A 19,653-nucleotide genomic window follows, 5' to 3' on the forward strand; every position below is an offset into this window, starting at 1 on the left:
GAGACTTCTGACAAGTTTTCCAGCCTACTGAGGAGACAACGTCTTTTTGGAAAATAAAATGGGTCGAGAAGAGTATAAATGTTTCTGGACCCACCTGACACTGATCCAAGCCTCAATGCGGAGCTGACAAGCATATTGTCCATCTACGTGACGGCTCTCGATCTTGACGGCACAGCTGTGTCATCTTCAGGCAGCACTTGTTCTGGATCTCCTTCGGCTGGAACTCCACCGGCGCTCCTGTCACTCCCCTTTGTTACTCTTTTGGGGAGATTTAAGACCCCCTCATATACTGTCAGGCAGGTGCCCCCATCCCATTGTGTTGGCACATGGCAGAGGCTAGAGTTCATTCCAGCCAAAGTTCTGGTGGGTGTGGAGGCTGCAGGGGGTTTCCCCCACGCAGGGCTACTGAAGTTCGATGAGTTCTAAACTTTTTCAGCTTTGGTCGGTTTGGGGGCTTGTGGGGGTGGGGGGTTAAGCACATGCAGCCTCCGACCATTTCACTGTCCCATTTTGAAAATCTCAAATCACAGACTCATTACAAGCTGAGGGGCAGGAAGAGGAAATGGTAGATGCTCACTCAACTTAAGAAGCTGTTTACACATAAGGGGTCATGAAGGCAGTAGAGCAGGGGTGGGGAACCTTTTTCATTCGAGGGGTCACTTCAAATTCATCCGAGGGCCGTAATTCATTCGAGGGCCTCTGAGGGCTGTATTATGAACACAAACCGGGATTTCCCCCTGAACTTTAAGCCTATATTGAAGGCATCCACCTTTAAAACAGACCCCACCTTCTCTAGGTCCCCTAAATATAACTTAATTGTATAGCAAATGTATTTTATAAGTTTCCTTTACAAAATGTCATATCTCATGTGAAGCTGTAGCCTAGTAAAACAGCGCTTTAGTTGGACCAGTCTCACATTTAGGCTGGTTTATCAGGCTAGTGAAGCTGCATAACGTTAAAACTATATCGGGGGTCGAATAAACGGCAGCAAACGGCCTTTGAGACACAGGCCTACAGCCTGACCTGTACAGACCTGTAGCCTACAGCATGCGCTGCCTTAGAAGGCCAATTCCAGTCTAAGAGATGCAACACACCTGGACCCCACAACCTGTTTTTGTTTTTTTAAAGATATTTTTTGCTCTTTTTTACTTTATTCATTATAGTACAGAGCAGATGGTGACAGGAAGCAAGTTGGGAGAGAAAGACGGGGAAGGGTCGGCAAAGGACCCGGGTCGGCCGCATAGCAAACGAGTGCCCTACCATATGCGCCACGGTAGGGCCCACAACCGGTTTTAATTGCCATCTGGCAGATAAAGGTCCATGAAAACCAGGACAAATGGCAAAAAACAGCTATTACCCAGCACTTAAATTATGCTAATAAAGCATAGCTTTGTACCTACAGCAGTAATGTGATGTGTGTGAGGTTTGAGAATGGGTGTGTGGATGAAAGCCCACCTTGGAAACACCAACCCCCAATTTCATTGTGACTCAGCACTCCATAGCACACAAGTGTACACTGCACACAACTGCCTCACCCGTGCAAGGGGGCAGAGACAGCAATGGCACCCCAAAGGAGCAGTGCGGCAGGATGATGCCATGCTCAGGGCACCTCAGTCATGGAGGAGGATGGGGGGAGAGCACTGGTTAATCACACCCCCACCAACCCCATGACAATGTGATGGGGATTATTTTCCGAACCTTTTATTCTAATTATTTATTCCTTCAAGGAACAAGGAATGCTCAATTTCGTTGTACTTGTTACAATGACAAAAACATCTAATGTATTTTCTATGTACTGTGTATCGCTTTGTTCAGGGGCGATCTAGCCATTTTTGAACCCTAGGCCAAATATAAACATGGGGCTCTCAAGTCTTTCTTGAACCACGTAGACAAAATAAGGGTCACCAACTGACATGGAATGAGCGAGGGTGGTATTTTAGTGTTTTGTCTCGTATGTCAGATTTAGTAGTATCAGTGCTTAATTTGAGGGGGAGCAAGGGGGAGCTAGTTCCGGAACCTCAGACGAGAGCTCCGGAACCTTGGATGGAACCTCAGGGAAAGACATCACAGACCTCCCCTCGGGGGGGAGCCACCCATCCTCTGGGCTCCTGGACCTCCCACTTGACAAATTAAGCACTGAGTAGTATGTAAAACTGTTCCGAAGGTGGTCACCTGTAGGCTTGTGCACTAACAATAAAAAGGTTAGCATTTTCGTTATCCCTGCGACATGCATGAAAAACATGACTTTTGCTTGCATTACTGTGGTCATATAAACCTACTAAAAAATGTGCAAGTGTGTCAAATGTCATACTGCTTACACACAATTTCTAGACTGTCTTGAACTCTCAAAACTCTACACACAAATCTCTTCTCTTCTGCACAATGAACGTCTAATCTCAACAATGAACAAAGACAATTTTGTTGTCAAATTACAAAACACAAGCCATCATTTCAATTGACACTCAAATGAACCATTTGAAAAGTAATCGTAAAACACTATACTCAGCATGACCTTGTTTAGTGTTCCACTTAGTCTAAAACAATATTTCAGTATTTTACAACAGAAATCTGTAGTAAAATACTGAAATATTGTTTTAGACCAAGAGCACACAGATGTGCTACAACAAATTTATTTTACATGTTTTTCTGACACTGAAAGAGCATTAATTTACTGTAAAATATTGGGTGACCATGACTATTGTAATGTGCTATGCATTCATAGCGTCTTACGCATAGCAAGTTCATAGAAAATGTTTTTATTTTTTTTATTTTTTTAAAAGGCCTTCACCGTTTTAAAATGAAAACTCAGATCACTCTTGAGATTTTCTTTGTTTTATTTACCAAAATCATTGTTATAATAGTAGACATTTCACAACACTGGAACTTTTTTTTGGAAACCCAAACCGGACCGCGGATCCACTAACTGAATCTGTTAGCTGCTCCCTCAAAAAACAACAAAACAGTAACTTAAACCATCTGCTGAGCTTAAACCCCAATTCCTTACTCCCCCATTCCCCTTTCCCACCCCACAACACATATTCGTAGCCATCCAAAACTGATATGGTAATAAAAACATTTTGGTTTTTATTAATTTTTTTTTTCTTAAAAAATGGGGTAAAAGGAAGCTGCAGCACAAGCCCTCAGAAAAGAAAAATAAAAGTGGGAGAAGGGGGGAAAAAAAAGAGAGAAGAATGAAGTTGGGTAGTGAGGTGTACAAATTTAAATGTCCATGATGCAAAATAATTTAGAGCGACAAGAAGAGAGATACTGAGCATAGGCTTTACAATAAAAAAGGGGTTGAGCTAGGGGGGATATTTCAGGCTATAGGACTAGTCACTAGACCTGCATATGTTCACTTAGCGGAGTCTAGTAATAGGAGAAAATGTGGTTGTTTCCATTGCAACAAACACTCTTGAGGAGTTAAACCACTTGTAGTTCTTGCCACGCAAGAGTTGACTTTTGTAGGTTAAATCACTACAGCACCTAGTTTATTGCAGTTACATCCGAGGATTTTCTTTCTGATATTTCGATTTTGAAATGGAATATCGGCAGTATTCGGTTTGAACACGAGTCACTCTTTAGTAAATTTTGAATATGTCCGTGTTCCGGTTGCAGAATGCCGCTCCATGCATGTTAAACGGAGTATGCCTGAACTTGTTCGAAACCAAATACTGGCGATATTCCGTTTGAAATCGTTATACTTTGTGCATGTAACTGCACTCACTCAAACACCTTCCCCAATGATGTGTACCACTGTCTGAACTGTGACTACATCTGGTCCGGTTTGGTTGAGGTACTGTTCTTAGCAGTAAAAACAGGACAACGGGTACTGAAAGGATGCAAACTTGTGAAAAAATAAACGTTAAAACAAAGAAGAGAATACGAAAAAAAAAAAAAATACACCTTGCATTTCAATTCACACTGGAAATGCAAAAAAAGGAAAAAATCTTTATACCACTTTTTTTTTTAAAGAATACAAATAGTAAAATGAGTCTTACAAAATAATTTACAGTCTTTTGCTTCCGCTGGCTAACCTCTACTCGTGTGTGTGTGTGTGTGTGTGTGTGTGTGTGTGTGTGTGTGTGTGTGTGTGTGTGTGTGTGTGTGTGTGAAGAGGGTGGGGCATCTGACAAGGTCATGCATCCAGAAGGACTTCAGGGGCATCTCAGGCTGTCTTCACTTCTTCTTTTGGCCTGACAATAACATCAAAACACAATCAATCAATCACCTTTTCATTCAACTGGCATCACATTCAAGCATATGTGGTGGTAACCAAGTGAGCTGGCAACTTTTCATTATGTCAAAGTAAACTTTCTTTATTGTTGTCCCATGAAGATATACAGTACACTTACAAAATCTGCAGAACTGTGAGGGGTGTACTCACTTCTGTGACACACTGTACCAAGAATGACGTTTTTGAGAAATGAGGTCCTGTTCACTTACCCTTTCGTGTCCATTTTCTCTTCAGGTGCCTTCTCCTCTTCCTTCACCTCAGCTGAACACAAAAAAATAAAAACATAAAAATGTCATGTGACAAATGCAGTACAGTACACAGTACAGTTTCAAGTCAGACTAAAAATATTCTAACACAGTAACTACCAAGAAATGTAATTTCAAATTCTTTGTATGACCAGTGCATGTAAAGAAATTGACAATAAAACCTACTTGACTTGACTTGACCATACCATCATCTGTCACTTTATACTCCCTTTGTCAAAAATCTATGTAACAGGAGAATTTAAATTGTGTTTGACCATTTAAATTTTTTGTGCTAACCCCTGTTATATAGATTTTTGACAAGGTACACTTTATCCTTCAGCCTTGTAGTATAAAGAGTCATATGATGATCAGTCACCCTAAGCTACAAGCTATGAGAGGGCCCAGGCAGACTGCCTTTTCACTTAAAACGTTAGAGGACCTGGGGTAAGGAACCAGGGAGATCAAGATGGATAGAGGGATAGCTGGATGAGGTTGTAATGGGCTTACCTTTCTTCTCGCCGCTGTCCTTCTCCTCCTCCGTCTTGACGCGCTTGGCCTTCTTGAAGTTGGCGGCGTTCCTGCGACCTCCTCCTCCCTGGCCTTCGTCTTCAGAGTCGGAGAACTCCTCCTCACACGCTATCCTCTTATCGTGAGCGCGGACTATGCGGAGAAGGGGAGAAACGCAAGCACATGCCATTACTACACATTAATGAAAAGGAAGAAAGGAGTCGCACACTGGAGCTGAATGCAAAATCAAAAACTGTATTAAACAAGGCCGAAAAAAGTAAGTAAAACCGACAGACAAACGTTTCGGGTCTAGCCCATCATCAATGTTCCCAGTTTCTTCCTTTTCATTATACTGCTCTTGGAATTACGCACCGAAACGCTCAGGATAAGACATTGGCGCGGACGCCACCCCACCATTACTACACATTAACCATCCTAGGTTGCCAGTTCTAATTTCTTTTCGTGATTTTTGTGACTTCCAGTGTGTGTGTGTGTGTGGTGTGTGTGTGTGTGTGTGCGTGTGCGTGTGCGCGTAGGCCTGTCCATACCAGACATGCGCTTGTGTGACATGCGCTTGTGTGCGCGCGCGTGTGTGTGTGTAGAGGCCTGACTACTGCAGATGCGCTTGTCCGTACTGGAGATGCGCGCGCGCGCGTGCGTGCGTGCGTGTGGAGGCCTGTCCGTACTGCAGGTGTGTGTGTGTGTGTCCGTACTGGAGATGCGTTTGTCTGGGTCCTCCTCCTCGTCTCCGCTCTCCTCCTGCACGGCGTCCTCAGGGATGGCCTGCATCTGCACGCCGGGCGCATGGGGCAGCATGCGCAGGTTCTCAAACAGACGCTGCCTGCAGGTACAAGTACAGGTACAGACACACACACACAGTATGAGCAAGGCATGTAATCCCATGTTGGGACTGTCTGTATCTCATTAATGGGGGATAGGGGGCGGGATGAACACCTCAAATCTTACCGTATTCTGTAAGCAGCTTTCCATTTTCGTAAAATAAACTAATAAATAGAGATCCACCGAAATTAAAATTTGTGGCCGAAACCGAATAATAATTAATCACTTAGCAGAATACCACAAACGAATATTACAATTCAGTCAAAAGTTAGGTTTTCACTATTTTTAAATATTGCTTAAATCTACGGCTTACAATAAATGGTTAGACATGTTTTTCAAAAAAAAGGAAAATGTTAGAGAAGAACTGGAATTAGCTTCATTAATGGCCATTTTCCATTCGGCCTCTCTTTCGGTTTTCGGCTGCCGAATTTTCGGTGCATCTCTACTAATAAATATGCAACATAAACATAAGCCAAACACATGCATACTTCAGATGGTTTAGTGCTCCATTTTTTTTCTTCCTAGCCTTTCCACCGGATAACCAAAGGGCCACTCACTTTATCTTCTCCAAGTAGTCGTTTGTGTTCTGGTTGGTCATGTTGGACGGACTGATGTGGAGTTTGAAGTCTGGGCCAAAGTACTCAAAGTAGTCATTGTACGGGAGTTCTGGGAAAACCAGAGAATTGACCAGGTAAGTACAAAATTATACAGCAATGAACAAGAACATCAGCACACCTCAGCAAGACATGATTACCGTCCCCCACGTTCAAAAGGATACTCGTGTGTAGTGGTGTGCATTGGCACTGCCCTCACAATTCGATAGGTAGGAATTCGATTAGATTCAATTCTACGATGCATTGCAACGCATTACATTTCTACTGAAAGCAAAGCAAATGTTTCATCAGTCATGATGAGGCAATACAAGTAGTCAGATACTGGGCAACATTTTATTGGCCGTTTTCTGTACAGTCTTGCAGTTTTCAATGCTTTTAAGTGCTTTTATTTAATTTAACATTCATTTGCTTGAAACTTAAAAAATTAGCTGCATCGATTCTAGAACTTGCCGCATTTAATTGAATTGTCCATGCCCCTCATTGCATTGCATTGCATTGCCGAACCGATTATTGTTGACACCACTACTCGTGTTTTATGTCTGGCCCGGCAAAGGCACAGCACCTTGTGACACTCAAGTTCCCTTTCAATGGTTTTTCTGTTGGGGTTTTTTTTTTTACTCCTAATTTATGGAATCTAGCAGTGTGTGTGTGTGTGTGTGTGTGTGTGTGTGTGTGTGTGTGTGTGTGTGTGTGTGTGTGTGTGTGTGTGTGTGTGCGTGCGTGCGTGCGTGTGTGCGTGCGTGCGTGCGTGCGTGCGTGCGTGCGCGTGCGTGCGTGCATCTCCTACCGTTGGGGATGGTGCTGTCCAGGGCCACGGCGGTCTCGTAAGTCCAGCAGCGGGCCACGTTCCTGATGGTGTAGCCTCCTCCACCCAGCATGAGCAGGGGCAGGTTAAAGCTCTTCATGTACTCCACACACTTGGCATGGCCTGAAGGGGAACCAGAATAATTGGTGTCAACACAACACTCTATGGCAAACACTCAGTTATGAGTAGCAGAGATGGCCAACGGAAAAGTAGAAGTAAACTAGAAATCCACTCAGAAAGTGCAGACTTCCGCCAAGGAAGCCGTTTGATAGAACAATTGACTATGGAATGTCAAAATTCGGCCTGTCCCTCAATTCAATTTGCAGTCTCGGGCGTCTAGATTTCTAGGCTAGCAATACTTGAGTCTTTTTTTTTTTTAATCCTGGTTCCGGTTCGTGGTCCGGATCACCACCAAAATATAATCACTTGTTCCTTTGGTCAACAAACAACTAAACAATGTTTCATACAAATCCGCTCATAAGTTTTTGAGTTATCCTGCTGACAAACAAACAGACAGACAAACGGACAAACCAACGCAACTGAAAACATAACCTCCTTAGCGGAGGTAATAAAAACATGTGCAATAGTTTCTCTTCCTTGATTAACTTGCCTACAATTAGAGCACCGTACCCGATTTTCGTTTTCATCATTATTTCTTAAGCTTTTATCAGTAATAACAATGTCTAGCTACCTCATTAGGTACAATGGAATACCTGGTGTAGCCGCTATATAAAATCATGTGCGATCCACTTTGGCCACCTCTGATGGGTACGGAAACAGAATTCACTTTATTGGCTGAGTACATTGATGTACTAGGAATTTGCCTCCAGTAGATGGGACTAGTAGACACAGGCACTTACCAAAAGCCTCTCTTTAAAGGGGTATGCCACTATTTTGGGGCTTAATACTGTTAAAATCGTTGGCCAGGGTTTATAAAGGTGGTAAAGTGTCTTGTTTTTCATGTAAGCTGTAAAAGAGGGAGTATGTAGCTAAGCTAGTGAAAGTCAATGCATCACTGAAGCATGTAGCATGCTACACGGATCCATTGACTTTCACTAGCTTTGCGACATGCTCCCTCTTTTAACTTGTCTTAAAGCAAGACAACGCTTAACATGAAAAATAAGACACTTGACCACCTTTATAAACCCTGGCCAACGATTTTAACAGTATTAAGCCCCAAAATAGTGGCAAACCCCTTTAAAATCATGCCTGCACGTTCTGAATAACATGTTATCACCATATGTTGGCCTCTCTCTTCTTTTGAAAAATTCATCATTTCACACGTTCTAGGGCATTCTTTTCTCCATCATTGGATTTAATTACAGGTCAGACTTGAGTCTACAGTCTACCCTCACAGCCTTGTGAAACCAATGTGCATGAAGCAACTTCAGATCCATCAGCTCCTACAGGCAAACGCACACTCAAAATTCTTTTTTTGGTTTAGAAGGCTGCTAGACACATGACAATATTGCAGTCCTCGTTTCGTACCCAACTTTCAGCTTAATTCAACTCCTTCATACTTTTTCAATGCATTTTGGAGGCTTTTTGATCTTTATTATGACAGGATGGTGTGCAAGGGGACAGGAAATAAGTTAGAGAGAGATGGGGTAGGGGCTGGGCCACGCCACAATGCCTCCCCTATTTTCCCATGTTTTACAAGATTACTCGCCAACGATCACCGTTTGCCTCAGGTTGTGCGAATTATCTTGACACGATTATTTAGCCAACTTGTTTTTTCTCATCATGTAATGTTTACAGTGTCACTTTCGCTTTGTTCATGGCTGTTGATAGGAATGTCAGTGAAATGCTAGGCAATGTAAGCGTACCTTTGATTGTGAGGTTGAAGCACCCGAGCCTGTCTCCGGAGAGCGAGTCAGCTCCACACTGCAGCACCACGGCACTGGGCTGGTACATCTCCATCACCTTGGCCATGATCTACAGACAAACACACACACAGTCAGAAATTAAAAACACAGCGACAAATAATACGATAAAGACAGTTGAAAATCATTCAAAGAGTAATCAAAGACAGCAACCTGGCCCCCTAGCCAATACTAGATCTGCATGATATTGTGTGTGTTTGTGTGTGTTTGTGTTGCTCTCTGTAGACTAAATAAAACACTGTGGACAGACAGACAGACGGAGAGTCATTGTAATACCTGGCCAAACGCTCTCTGGGAGGCCAGTTAATAATAAACTTCAAGTTACTTACCGGCTTAAAGATGGCCTCATAAGACTCATCGTCGATGCCATCTCTGAGGGGGTAGTTCACAGCATAATATTTTCCCTTTCCTGCACCAATGTCCTAGGGAAGCACAGTAATATACACATTTAGACATTTAGATACACTTACGAACACCACCTTTGTCTTGTGACGACAGAACTTGTGTCTTCCTACAGTATTTGGAAGGCACATACAAGCATGCCTACAGCATGTTTGACTGGGTACTGACTTCAAGTGCATGTCATTACTGAACTTTGCCTTTGTGAGGCAGTGTTGTACTTTAGGACATTTAGATATGCTTAGATTATGGTTGACACACTGATAAAAGTATTTTTTGTAAAAAGGTTCGCACACTCCTTTGGATTTTTTCTATCTTTTTGTTCAGCACCAGGGATTAGGGATGGCTAAAATTGAAAAAACTCTTAACCGGCTACTGAGACTCATTAACCGGTGGTTAACCGGTAACCTTAAATCATACATATGCAGCACAGCACTGATTTTTTTACATTTTATTTTTCACATAAACCTTTTTTTTGCTGCGCAGACAGGACCTGCCATGTCCAGCCACTGTTGGCAGATGGAAAATGCTGAATTCTCGTACTTAAACCACCAAATTGTCGTTGTTTGGGGCTTTTTGGGAGGAAATGATCATTTTAATGATGATTATTATTACAACCGGTTAACCAGTGGCAGAAAATGTTAACCGGTTAAAGTTGATCCGGTCAACTATCGGTTAACTGGTTACCGATTAACATCCCTACCAGGGATTGAGCACAAGTAACTCTCTACAAGTGACACACTGATAAAACACAGCTGCTGACATGGTGGTATAAATATGTAGAGATTAATCTTCAAGAATGTTTTTTTTCTATCCTAAATTGACATTTTGATTATCTTCTTGCACACAGAGTTACATTTTATCCCAGAAGTTGAGTGATCCCATCCCTTCTTGCACTTTGAAGTTATGGCCAACAACTGGATGAGGCTAGGTGAGACTGGTGAGTGATGGGGGGTGGTCTTGTGATCAGAGGGTTGCAGGTTCGAATCCCACCCTTACCCCTCCACCCATGGCTGAAGACCAAGGCACCTAACCCTCCATGCTCCAGGGCCTGTAACTAATAGCCTGTAAAATAACTCAGTCGCTTTGGATAAAAGCGTCAGCTAAATGTACTGTAATGAGAGCTCCAGGCTGGGTAGGTACTCACCCGGAGGTCACCTGTGCCGGGGAAGTACTCTCCGTACTTGTGGAAGGACACGGTCATGACTCTGTCTGTGGTGTAGAAGGCCTCCTCCACACCGTCACCGTGGTGAATATCAATATCTATATACAGCACTCTCTGATGGTACCTGCAGAGGACAGGAAGTCAAATACCACACACTATATTAGGACAAGATCATGTAAAGAAAGCAGAGTGGGGGGGACTTCTGCTCATTTCCCAACCCTAGCACATAACCAAACTACAGATGTGTACGAAAAACTGTAAGTAAGTACAACAGCAGTATTGCAGCCACAGGATGTAACAAAGTGAGGGAGAAGCGGGAATCAGTCGTACTCACTTCAGCAGCTCAAGTATGGCTAAGACGATGTCGTTGACGTAACAGAACCCTGACGCTTCGGACTTCTTGGCGTGATGGAGTCCTCCCGCCCAGTTGATGGCGATGTCTGTCTGCTGTTTGTTCAGTTTCACTGCCCCCGCTACAACAAAACAGCAGACGATACGTAAAAAGTGGCAATACTGAGAGATATCTAAAATCACCATCAGCCATAAATGTATGTGCTATATTTCAATACTTGTTGTTGTTGGATTCTGCAGACAATACGTAAAAAGTGGCAATACTGAGAGATATCTAAATCACCGTCAGCCATAAATGCATTTGCGACATTTCAATACTTGGTGTTGCTGGTTTCTGCCAAGTTCTCCCTGATTTTTCCCCTGCTGATCCGCCCAGGCTTTGCAACAAAAACACTTTCCCCATTTCTTTGTTTTACACTTTTATTTGCTATAGAAAACAGATTGATTGTTTTTAAAACGAGCCTGCTCATTATGCCCTATATCAGGACATTGCAAATCAGGACATTAGGCCACACCAATTTAATTTGTTGGTTCTCGGATTCGCCGCTTGTATTTTGTGTCAAAATGGAAAAAAAAAAAAAATCAGTTTCAATACCCCAAAAAATGAAATCGCAAAAAAAACCCCGAAGACTACACGTTTTCATGAACGGAGAGGTGTCTAGTATTTGGAGGTCATGTGACGTAGAGAACCAATAAAACCACTCCTTTCAACATGCCGATTACGACTAGCGAATCAGGAAACGTGTTACATGCAGGGTTTTACAGACAAACATGCAATGGCAAGTTGAAGCCCCTGTGGGTTAGCAGTAGCAGCCCCCCGGGGCAGCAGCCAGTGTATGGCATAGTAGCCTACGCATTTACAAGACAGGATAACAGAAGTCGAAGACGAAGAGAACTTCGGGGATTTATTCGACAGAACCATTTCAACAACCAGCCAAGAGTCTGTGCAGGTGGGTTTTATTAACTATTATTTGCTTGGTGTATGATGGGGCAAGGGCAACCAAAACTTTCTGACGTATTAGCCATCTGAAAAATCCTGGTCAAAGTAGAACTAGTTCGTAATGAATATGTACTTTCCACCCATTTGCGGGCCTCAAAGTTACTCAAAACTTCGTCGCGTGGGTGTTGACACGTAAAGCAATGTATAGAGAAGTTTGATACTGCGCCGGATAGTTTAGATAAAAGTACATTTTCGAATGATGCGCCCTGGTAAACATGGTCACAGGGCGCCGCCATCTTTCTTTTCAGTCAGGATGTTCCACCGAGCCGGAGAGAAAGTAAACAACGGGCCATGTGATGCATCAATAATTGCATATTCTCAGCTGCTTTGACATTCTATGCACTTCCCCTGAATACATTTTCGATATGCATAACTTAACACCGTCCGTCAAACACCGCGGGGTTATATCACTGACCTGACCTATTGTTTACTTCTTCTCCGGCTCGGTGATGACATCGTACAGGGTTGGACAAGTTTAGGCAAATACACTATTATTTCCACTTGCCCAAACCAAATGCATTGTACTTGCACGTTACTTTTTGTTGTGTTTTTTGTTTGTTTCCCAAGGGGAAAAAACACTTCAAGCTATTCATAAGGTTGCTTGCTTTGTTTAAATGAGAGACTTTTTCTGACAAAAAGGGCATATTTTGACTGGCATCAATATAATATCTTTATTTGATGAAAATTGTGTGTCTTTTGCTCCAATAATGCGCAATGCATACAAATACTTGCCCAACATGCACTTGCCCAAACAGTGCTTTTACTTGCTCTGTGCAAGAAGGCAATAGGCCTTGTCCAACCCTGGAAGATTGCAACTGTTAAAAATTAAGGAACTGTATATGTCTACATTTAAAAATGTCTTATTTTGATTTACATTCCAGGTATTCATCTCACAGACAACACCACCAGTTGGTGATGGGGCTGAGGATCGTACACATACCAAACATGGAACCAATTGCCCTTTGTCAGCTCCTGTGAAGATGCTACTTTGTCACTTTCAATGCAAGTACATAACCTACTATGTGCAGATGTGGTGCAGATACTATGATGTGGTCTAACGTTCTATAGCTTGTAATTCCATTGATATGGTCACAATGCTGTATTTGCTGTCTTGTTCAATAAAGACTGCGGTTTCAGACTGTTGAATCATCTCAGTTTATTCAAACCAGATTAATATAATAATTGCCCTGTGCCCTAATGTTGTGCCCGGTCTATTTGGCTGCCTTAATTCCCTTCTACACTGTCCTTCTCCATGTCCAGGTGTTTGCCTGTCTTGCACCTTCCTTTGGAGGTCCATGTGAGGCTGATATACAGGTGGTATAACATAACAGTCCCCTTATTACATCCGTGGCATTATCACACAACTAATTTTTTTTTTTTTTTCGCCCTCTCGCTTCAACTTTTTCCTGAAAAAATCCGAGAACCAACAAATTAAATTGGTGTGGCCTTATCAAACATTGCATCACATTTCTACAGAAATGCCTGTTTTATACTTGAATTACAGCAGAAAGTTGATTGCTTTTTTCTTTTTTCAAAAGAAACACATGGGTTAACGGAGTAGAGGTCGACCGACACAGGTTTTTGAAACGCCAATGTGATACAGATTTTTCTTCATCACCCTTGGCCGATACCCGATTTCCCATACCCGATATTTGGGGCCGATATGTGTTAAAAAAAAGGGAAAAAATGACAAATATTCCAGGTCTCAAGTTAAAAATAAACATTTCTTTAACATTATCAAATTGAGGTAGAACTTGTAAGATTTAAACACCCACTCTAACAATCAAGTCATGTCTAACAATCAAGTAATACAAAAATGAAGTGTTTTGGTGCTTTCAAAAGAACCCTGAATGACAAAATAATAAATACTGCGTATCGGCCAAAACCACACGCGTATCGGCCGACTCCGATACACTTAAAATATGCAAATATCGGCCCGATACCGATACCGATACATATATTGGTCTATCCTTAAAACGGAGACTGATCAAAAGCACACTTACCAACAGAGCCACCTGTTGAGAGCTGACAGAACTCAAATAAACCGTCAAAGACTGGACAATCTTCTCCCACATTAACTGCAGCAAAGAGGGGGGAGGACAAAAAAAAAACACACACACCGAGCAACACATTACATCAACAACCAAACCCAGATTATCTGATGTGGAGTTCACAGTGGACAATGTACAGGAGTTGGACAAAATAATGGAAACATCTGTCATTTTAGAGTGGTAAGTTTCATGGCTCATGTGGACCAGCCTGTTGGCCAGTCTTCATTAATTGCACATTGCACCAGTAAGGTAAAGTGTGAAGATTCAATTGGCTGGGTGAGAGCACAGTTTTGCTCAAAATGTAGTTGCAATGCACACAAAATTATGGGTGACATATCAGAGTTCAAAAAGGAGAAATTCTTGATGCGCGTGTAACTGTTGCATCTTCGACACAGCAAGTCTTTGTGATGTATCAAGAGCCACAGTATCCAAGGTGATGTCTGCATATACCACCAAGAAGGATGAACCACATCCAACAGGATTAACTGTGGACGCAAGAGGAACTTCCCACTCTAAAATGACAGGTGTTTCCATTATTTTGTCCAACCCCTGTGCATTTCAATATATCTGAAGCTACTCATTTATCCAGGTCATCAAGAATCTAAAAAGAGGCACAGATGCTTAACGGTTAGGACTGAATTCCAACATCTTGCCCCCAAATAAATAGCCAGTTCTAGTAGCTGTTCCTTTAATGGTTGTAAATAGGGCTGGGCGATATGGAAAAAAAACTATATCACGATATGGATTACTTTATATCACGATAACGATATATATCAGGGTATAGCACAATTACATACGTTTTCAGTTATTCTCTTTATTTGCTCTTTATTTTTTCATGTCGCTAAACAACTTTTCTTTAAAATGGATCTTTTTACTGTTATTTTTACAGTTACATGAACTTATAGTGTGTATTGTGACAACATGAAATGTAATTAAATGATATTCAGTTGTATACAACTGATAAAATTACTATCACGATATAAACGACATAGGACAAAAGTCACGATATACACTTTTACATCACGATAACGATATATATCGTTATATTGCCCAGCCCTAGTTGTAAAGAGTTGCGATCATCATGTACTCACATCTTTGCATCTGTTTGCTGTACTCCGACATGTTATCAGGCCGGATGGAGCGGAGAAATTTGATGTAGTCATCGCTGTGATACTTTGTCATCTCCTCTCCGTTGGCTTTGTGGGGTCTCTGTGTACATAGAGATGGCAAGTAAACCAGAGGTCTTTTCATGGGACAACGTAAAAGAAGTTTCACTTGGGACACAATGAACAGTAGCCAGCATAGCATACACATTATATAGCCACTTCAATTTGTTGTTCACTCAAAATCATTTGAAATACAGCCAGTAATGTCTCAAAATGTACAAGGGGGTGTCCCAATAAGGCCCGAGATGTGCTTGCTGTAATAATTAAATTGTGCATCCAACCATGTGCAAACAAATAAGTTACACATACTTGTCATCAGAGAGCTACATACTACACTGGAAGCATCATGCAGGGGGCAGATAGCCAACGGGACTCTCATTCATATTTTCCACGGCAACAACATGGAAGTTCGGAAGATTGCCCCACATGGTTACGTCAATATTGTACCATTTACCAAGGAGAATCCCTGCCAATTTCAACATGCAGATGTATAGTGCACACTACCCTTGACTTGTCAGAACCCAAAAACGTGGCTTTTATTTAGCCCTTTCCTAGATCCTGGATGGGGGCATGGGTTTGTTTGCATTATTAAACTAATAGCATTTCAACATACTCCAAATATCGTCCCAAAAGTTGGATCTCAGAAAGCGCTGAGCAAAAAGAAATCTGTCTGGTGTTATGGACAGGTCAAAGATAAAGTGAGCAATATACATCAGCATGTTGAAATTGGCAGGAAATCTCCTTAAAAATACCACAGGGTTTTACAAAACATTCTTTCTGGAATTATCCTGAGATTCACTGAGTCATTGGTGGGCTTACATCATTGGCCAATACTTGTCAATTTTTAACCAATCAGCTGACACTTGTGCTTAGCATTCATTTCAGTTCAGGAATGTTGCTTGAGTTGATACGGTGTGTGAAAAAGCCAAGAGAAAACTCTAAAAACAAAACGAAAACTCTACAGTGGGTGTACTGTAATTCACAAGTTAATTTAGTCATGGATCACCAAATAGAAGAAAAGACAAAGCATTGGTTCGAAGTAAATGGTGGTGACAAATTCCTTTGCCTTCAACCAACTTGAAAAGGATGGTCTATTAAAATCATCACCCTGACATTATGACTTCTATTTTTCTCTCTCAGAGTTTCAATATGTGGTGATTTTAGTCACATGGGGGTGTGTAGTCTTGCAGTCAGCAGCACATACACAAACACCACCACAAACACCACATCATGAGTATGACTGATCTCGCTCTCTCTCTTCTTTATGTTAACTTGATGTTGACTCCAATTTAATGTTTCGAATTGAATTATTATATTCTAAATCACTGACCAGATATCCAAATAAAAGCAATACCACAAAAAAAGCAAAACTAAGCATACAACATTTGCGTAACATCAATCATTCTGAAAGGAGGTTTGCTGTCAAACAACATTGAAACATTGGCATGAAAAAACTATTGGTTGACCTGACTACTGCAAAGGGATTCTTTTAAAAGTCATGCTATAATGTTGTGCAGAGAAGGGAGACGATGCAAAAGACTTACATAGATTTCCATCTTTCTGTACAGGCCATAGTTGAGGAGGAGATTGTGGGTCATGCGGATTCTGTGGGGCTTCATGGGATGGCCCTGGCCATAATAGTAGTTCCCAACGTCACCTGAAATGTTTAAGAATGGTGTGGGGGGAAAGAAAACCATGAACTTGATGCTCTCCAACATAGCCACTATAAGGAAGACAAAGGCACACATTTCATCAAACTACTACACAAATCAGGCTGCCGTGTCCATGCAGCACCAAGTCTGCATGCAATCAATCTGCATGCATTACAAGGAAACAATCAACACCGGCGTAATGATTGATAAACTAACTGGGACAAAACAGGTGCATCTGATAAGTGCATTGGCCCGACAGATGGCGAGACACTATTTAGTTCAAATACAATTTCAAAGCCCCATTCGCCAGGGGAGACTTATCCTCATGTTTAATTCATGTGCATTAATTGGCCGCCATTATAAGAGTACCTATATCACGTCTTACTGTCTTGCACCAAAATGAAATGTACAGTCAGTGGCCAAATCAGAACTATAAAGAATTTATTTTGTCTATTATTGGCAGTGCAATGCTGCGCATCGCGAACTCGGTCCAGGTGAAACCAGTGGGTTTAAAAGGCACGCGAGGAAGTTGCTGGTAGGCTGATGCTGCGCATCAAACTTGGGACGCATTACCAGAAAGAGGAAATGGGCTAGCATGCTAGGCCAACTAAGCCACTGAACAACTTGCAGTTTCCCTACTCGGCAAGACAGATGTAGGAAAGTCAGCTCTTGGCCAGACTATGAAATGACAATCACTGCAAACCGCTTCACGCGAATAACCCGATGAAGGACGTTAGCCAAAAGACGTTGGCTGTCCAACAACCAAATCGGTTCTCATAGCATCTGGCTAACAAGTTGGGGAATCTCTGAAAACATCCAAAGCGACATAGACAGCCACACAATCCTGAGACTGACGGCGGACCTCCCACTACAATACCTAAAGCCGCACTGCCAGCATCGGTGTCAGGTTTGAAATATAATGTCCCCATCTAATCGTGATGCTATGGGATGCTGCATGCCTGTCTGCAGCGGAGACAATTAGCTAACAAGACAGAGCTAGCCACTAGCAATTATCTAGCCAAGCGGCTAGCCGGCTGAACTCGGTTACTTGCCACTATCAGATCCTAAAAGACGGCTATTGAATTACTTTCTCTCCAAACGTTTACTTTAGGTTTTCCCACTACACGTCTGTACAAAACCAAGTGGAGCTTTGTCGTATTTCTTACCATCATAATAATAGCAAACTTTCTTCTTTGTTCCTTGAGAAGTCAGCGCCATTTTACCTCCAATTACTGCCTGAGCCTGCCGGGCTTTCTACGCAACGAGTAACTTCAGTCGGAACTTGCATTTAGAGCGTTCAACCAATCGCACTGCATTTGACACTTCTGGGGCGTTTCTTTGGCTTATTTGATCCAACCACCTTGCAGGATCGAAGTGTTTCTTCACAGTGATCACAGACAGTTTCACAATTAAATAAATAAATAATGCAAAAAGAAATATTGCCTAATTGTGAAGATGAAGCACATAAAACAGAAAGCAATGTTCCCTGGCCAAACAAACACACACATATGGAGGTGGGGGAGATGGAGACATGTAGCATACAGTAAAATGTCAGAGGGCAGAGTTTTGGGCCAAAACACATCTTGCCAATTTTGCAAGTTTCAAAGTGGCCCAAATTTGGCATGTCAAAATCAAGCCAAAACCTGCCATAGACCTACACTGGCCAAAGCTCATCCAAAACCCATTTTGAATGTCCACACTACAGCCTAAAGGTGCCAAAAGGAATTCTACACCCCATAATAGGCTACAGCCAAAATGAAAATATGACCACAATATACCCACAACTCGGCCACAATATAGCCTACCAAAACACTGCCGTAATGTAGCCTTTGGTGACCCTAAATGTAGCCATACGGTAGCCTAATTCAACCAAGAAAACCGTGAGAAACCAAGAAAAAGTGCATGTGCATGAAGAAAGCACATGATTGCTTTCTTGCTTTCTCACATAGGCTATTTTATTTTTAATTAGTGCATGTATTCCTTATTTTTCTATTTTTTTTTATTTAACTGCATATAATGTATGTTCCCTGTAGAAAAGTGTGATTTTTAACAATTTAACAGGTCAGTAGCTCTTTGAGTGCCATGGACTTGAAAATGAGTCTTTTCAGGATATATGGCACAGTGCCAAAGACTTGATATCAAGTCAATTGCGTTTTTTTATGGGGGGTGGGGCCTAACACATTGATCTGGTATGTTTGTTGTTCTCATGGACAAAGAACTCAATTTCTATGGCTCTTGAAAAAACACTCAAATGTTGAAAAAAGCCTGGCAACCCCCCGGTCTGAATTTGAAGATGGCTGGTACTCAATGAGTTAAACATGGCCAGCCCAATCTCCAGGCCTGAGTCCCACGGAAACCCCTGAAATGTGATCAAAAGGACGAGAGGCGATCAGCCATCAAACAAAGCTCAGCAATCATTCAAGAATGATGTGAAAGGCTAGTGGAGAACATGCTAAGATACATGACAGCTTTGATTAAATCCAGGGTTATTATACCAAATAACACATTAACACATTACTATAATGATGTTTTAAAGCAGTGGATCTCAACCTTTTTCAAGAAACGCCCCCTTTTCCTCATCACAAGCCTTCCAACGCCTCTTCGACATCATCATAAGACTGACAACTTTTTTAATATTAAAAAATCAAATGGACTAATGCCAGAGATATATTCTAGTAAGGGGAGATAGGACGGGTCCATAGAAATTAACGGTGAAGATTCGTAACGCAAATATGGCGTCT

The 19,653-nt window shown here is 41.9% G+C and overlaps 1 protein-coding gene across 1 annotated transcript; it reads right to left on the reverse strand.

Moving 5' to 3' along the window:
- Positions 1-2,816: 2,816 nt before the first annotated feature.
- hdac1 (histone deacetylase 1) lies at positions 2,817-18,162 on the reverse strand. The gene is made up of 14 exons (XM_063185774.1): positions 18,079-18,162; positions 16,805-16,917; positions 15,186-15,303; positions 14,047-14,121; positions 11,027-11,165; positions 10,675-10,816; positions 9,458-9,550; positions 9,072-9,180; positions 7,228-7,368; positions 6,384-6,492; positions 5,700-5,827; positions 4,987-5,139; positions 4,444-4,495; positions 2,817-4,193 (listed from the first exon to the last, which is right to left on the reverse strand). Exons 1-14 carry the CDS (start codon positions 18,128-18,130, stop codon positions 4,166-4,168), a joined length of 1,452 nt encoding a protein of 483 aa, XP_063041844.1. The 5' UTR covers positions 18,131-18,162; the 3' UTR covers positions 2,817-4,165.
- Between the last annotated feature and the right edge of the window lie 1,491 nt (positions 18,163-19,653).

Source organism: Engraulis encrasicolus, chromosome 20 (assembly GCF_034702125.1).
Source record: "Engraulis encrasicolus isolate BLACKSEA-1 chromosome 20, IST_EnEncr_1.0, whole genome shotgun sequence".
Lineage (NCBI taxonomy): Eukaryota > Metazoa > Chordata > Actinopteri > Clupeiformes > Engraulidae > Engraulis > Engraulis encrasicolus.

What these genes read in the sequence shown, in the direction of transcription:
- hdac1 (XM_063185774.1), bottom strand. Translation starts at nt 18,130, where the DNA reads ATGGCGCTGACTTCTCAAGGAACAAAGAAGAAAGTTTGCTATTATTAT. An exon ending in AGTTTGCTATTATTATGATG is followed by an intron (nt 16,918 to 18,078) that starts GTAAGAAATACG and finishes TAAACATTTCAG; the next exon opens with GTGACGTTGGGAACTACTAT. An exon ending in GACTACTTGGAGAAGATAAA is followed by an intron (nt 5,828 to 6,383) that starts GTGAGTGGCCCT and finishes TTGTACCTGCAG; the next exon opens with GCAGCGTCTGTTTGAGAACC.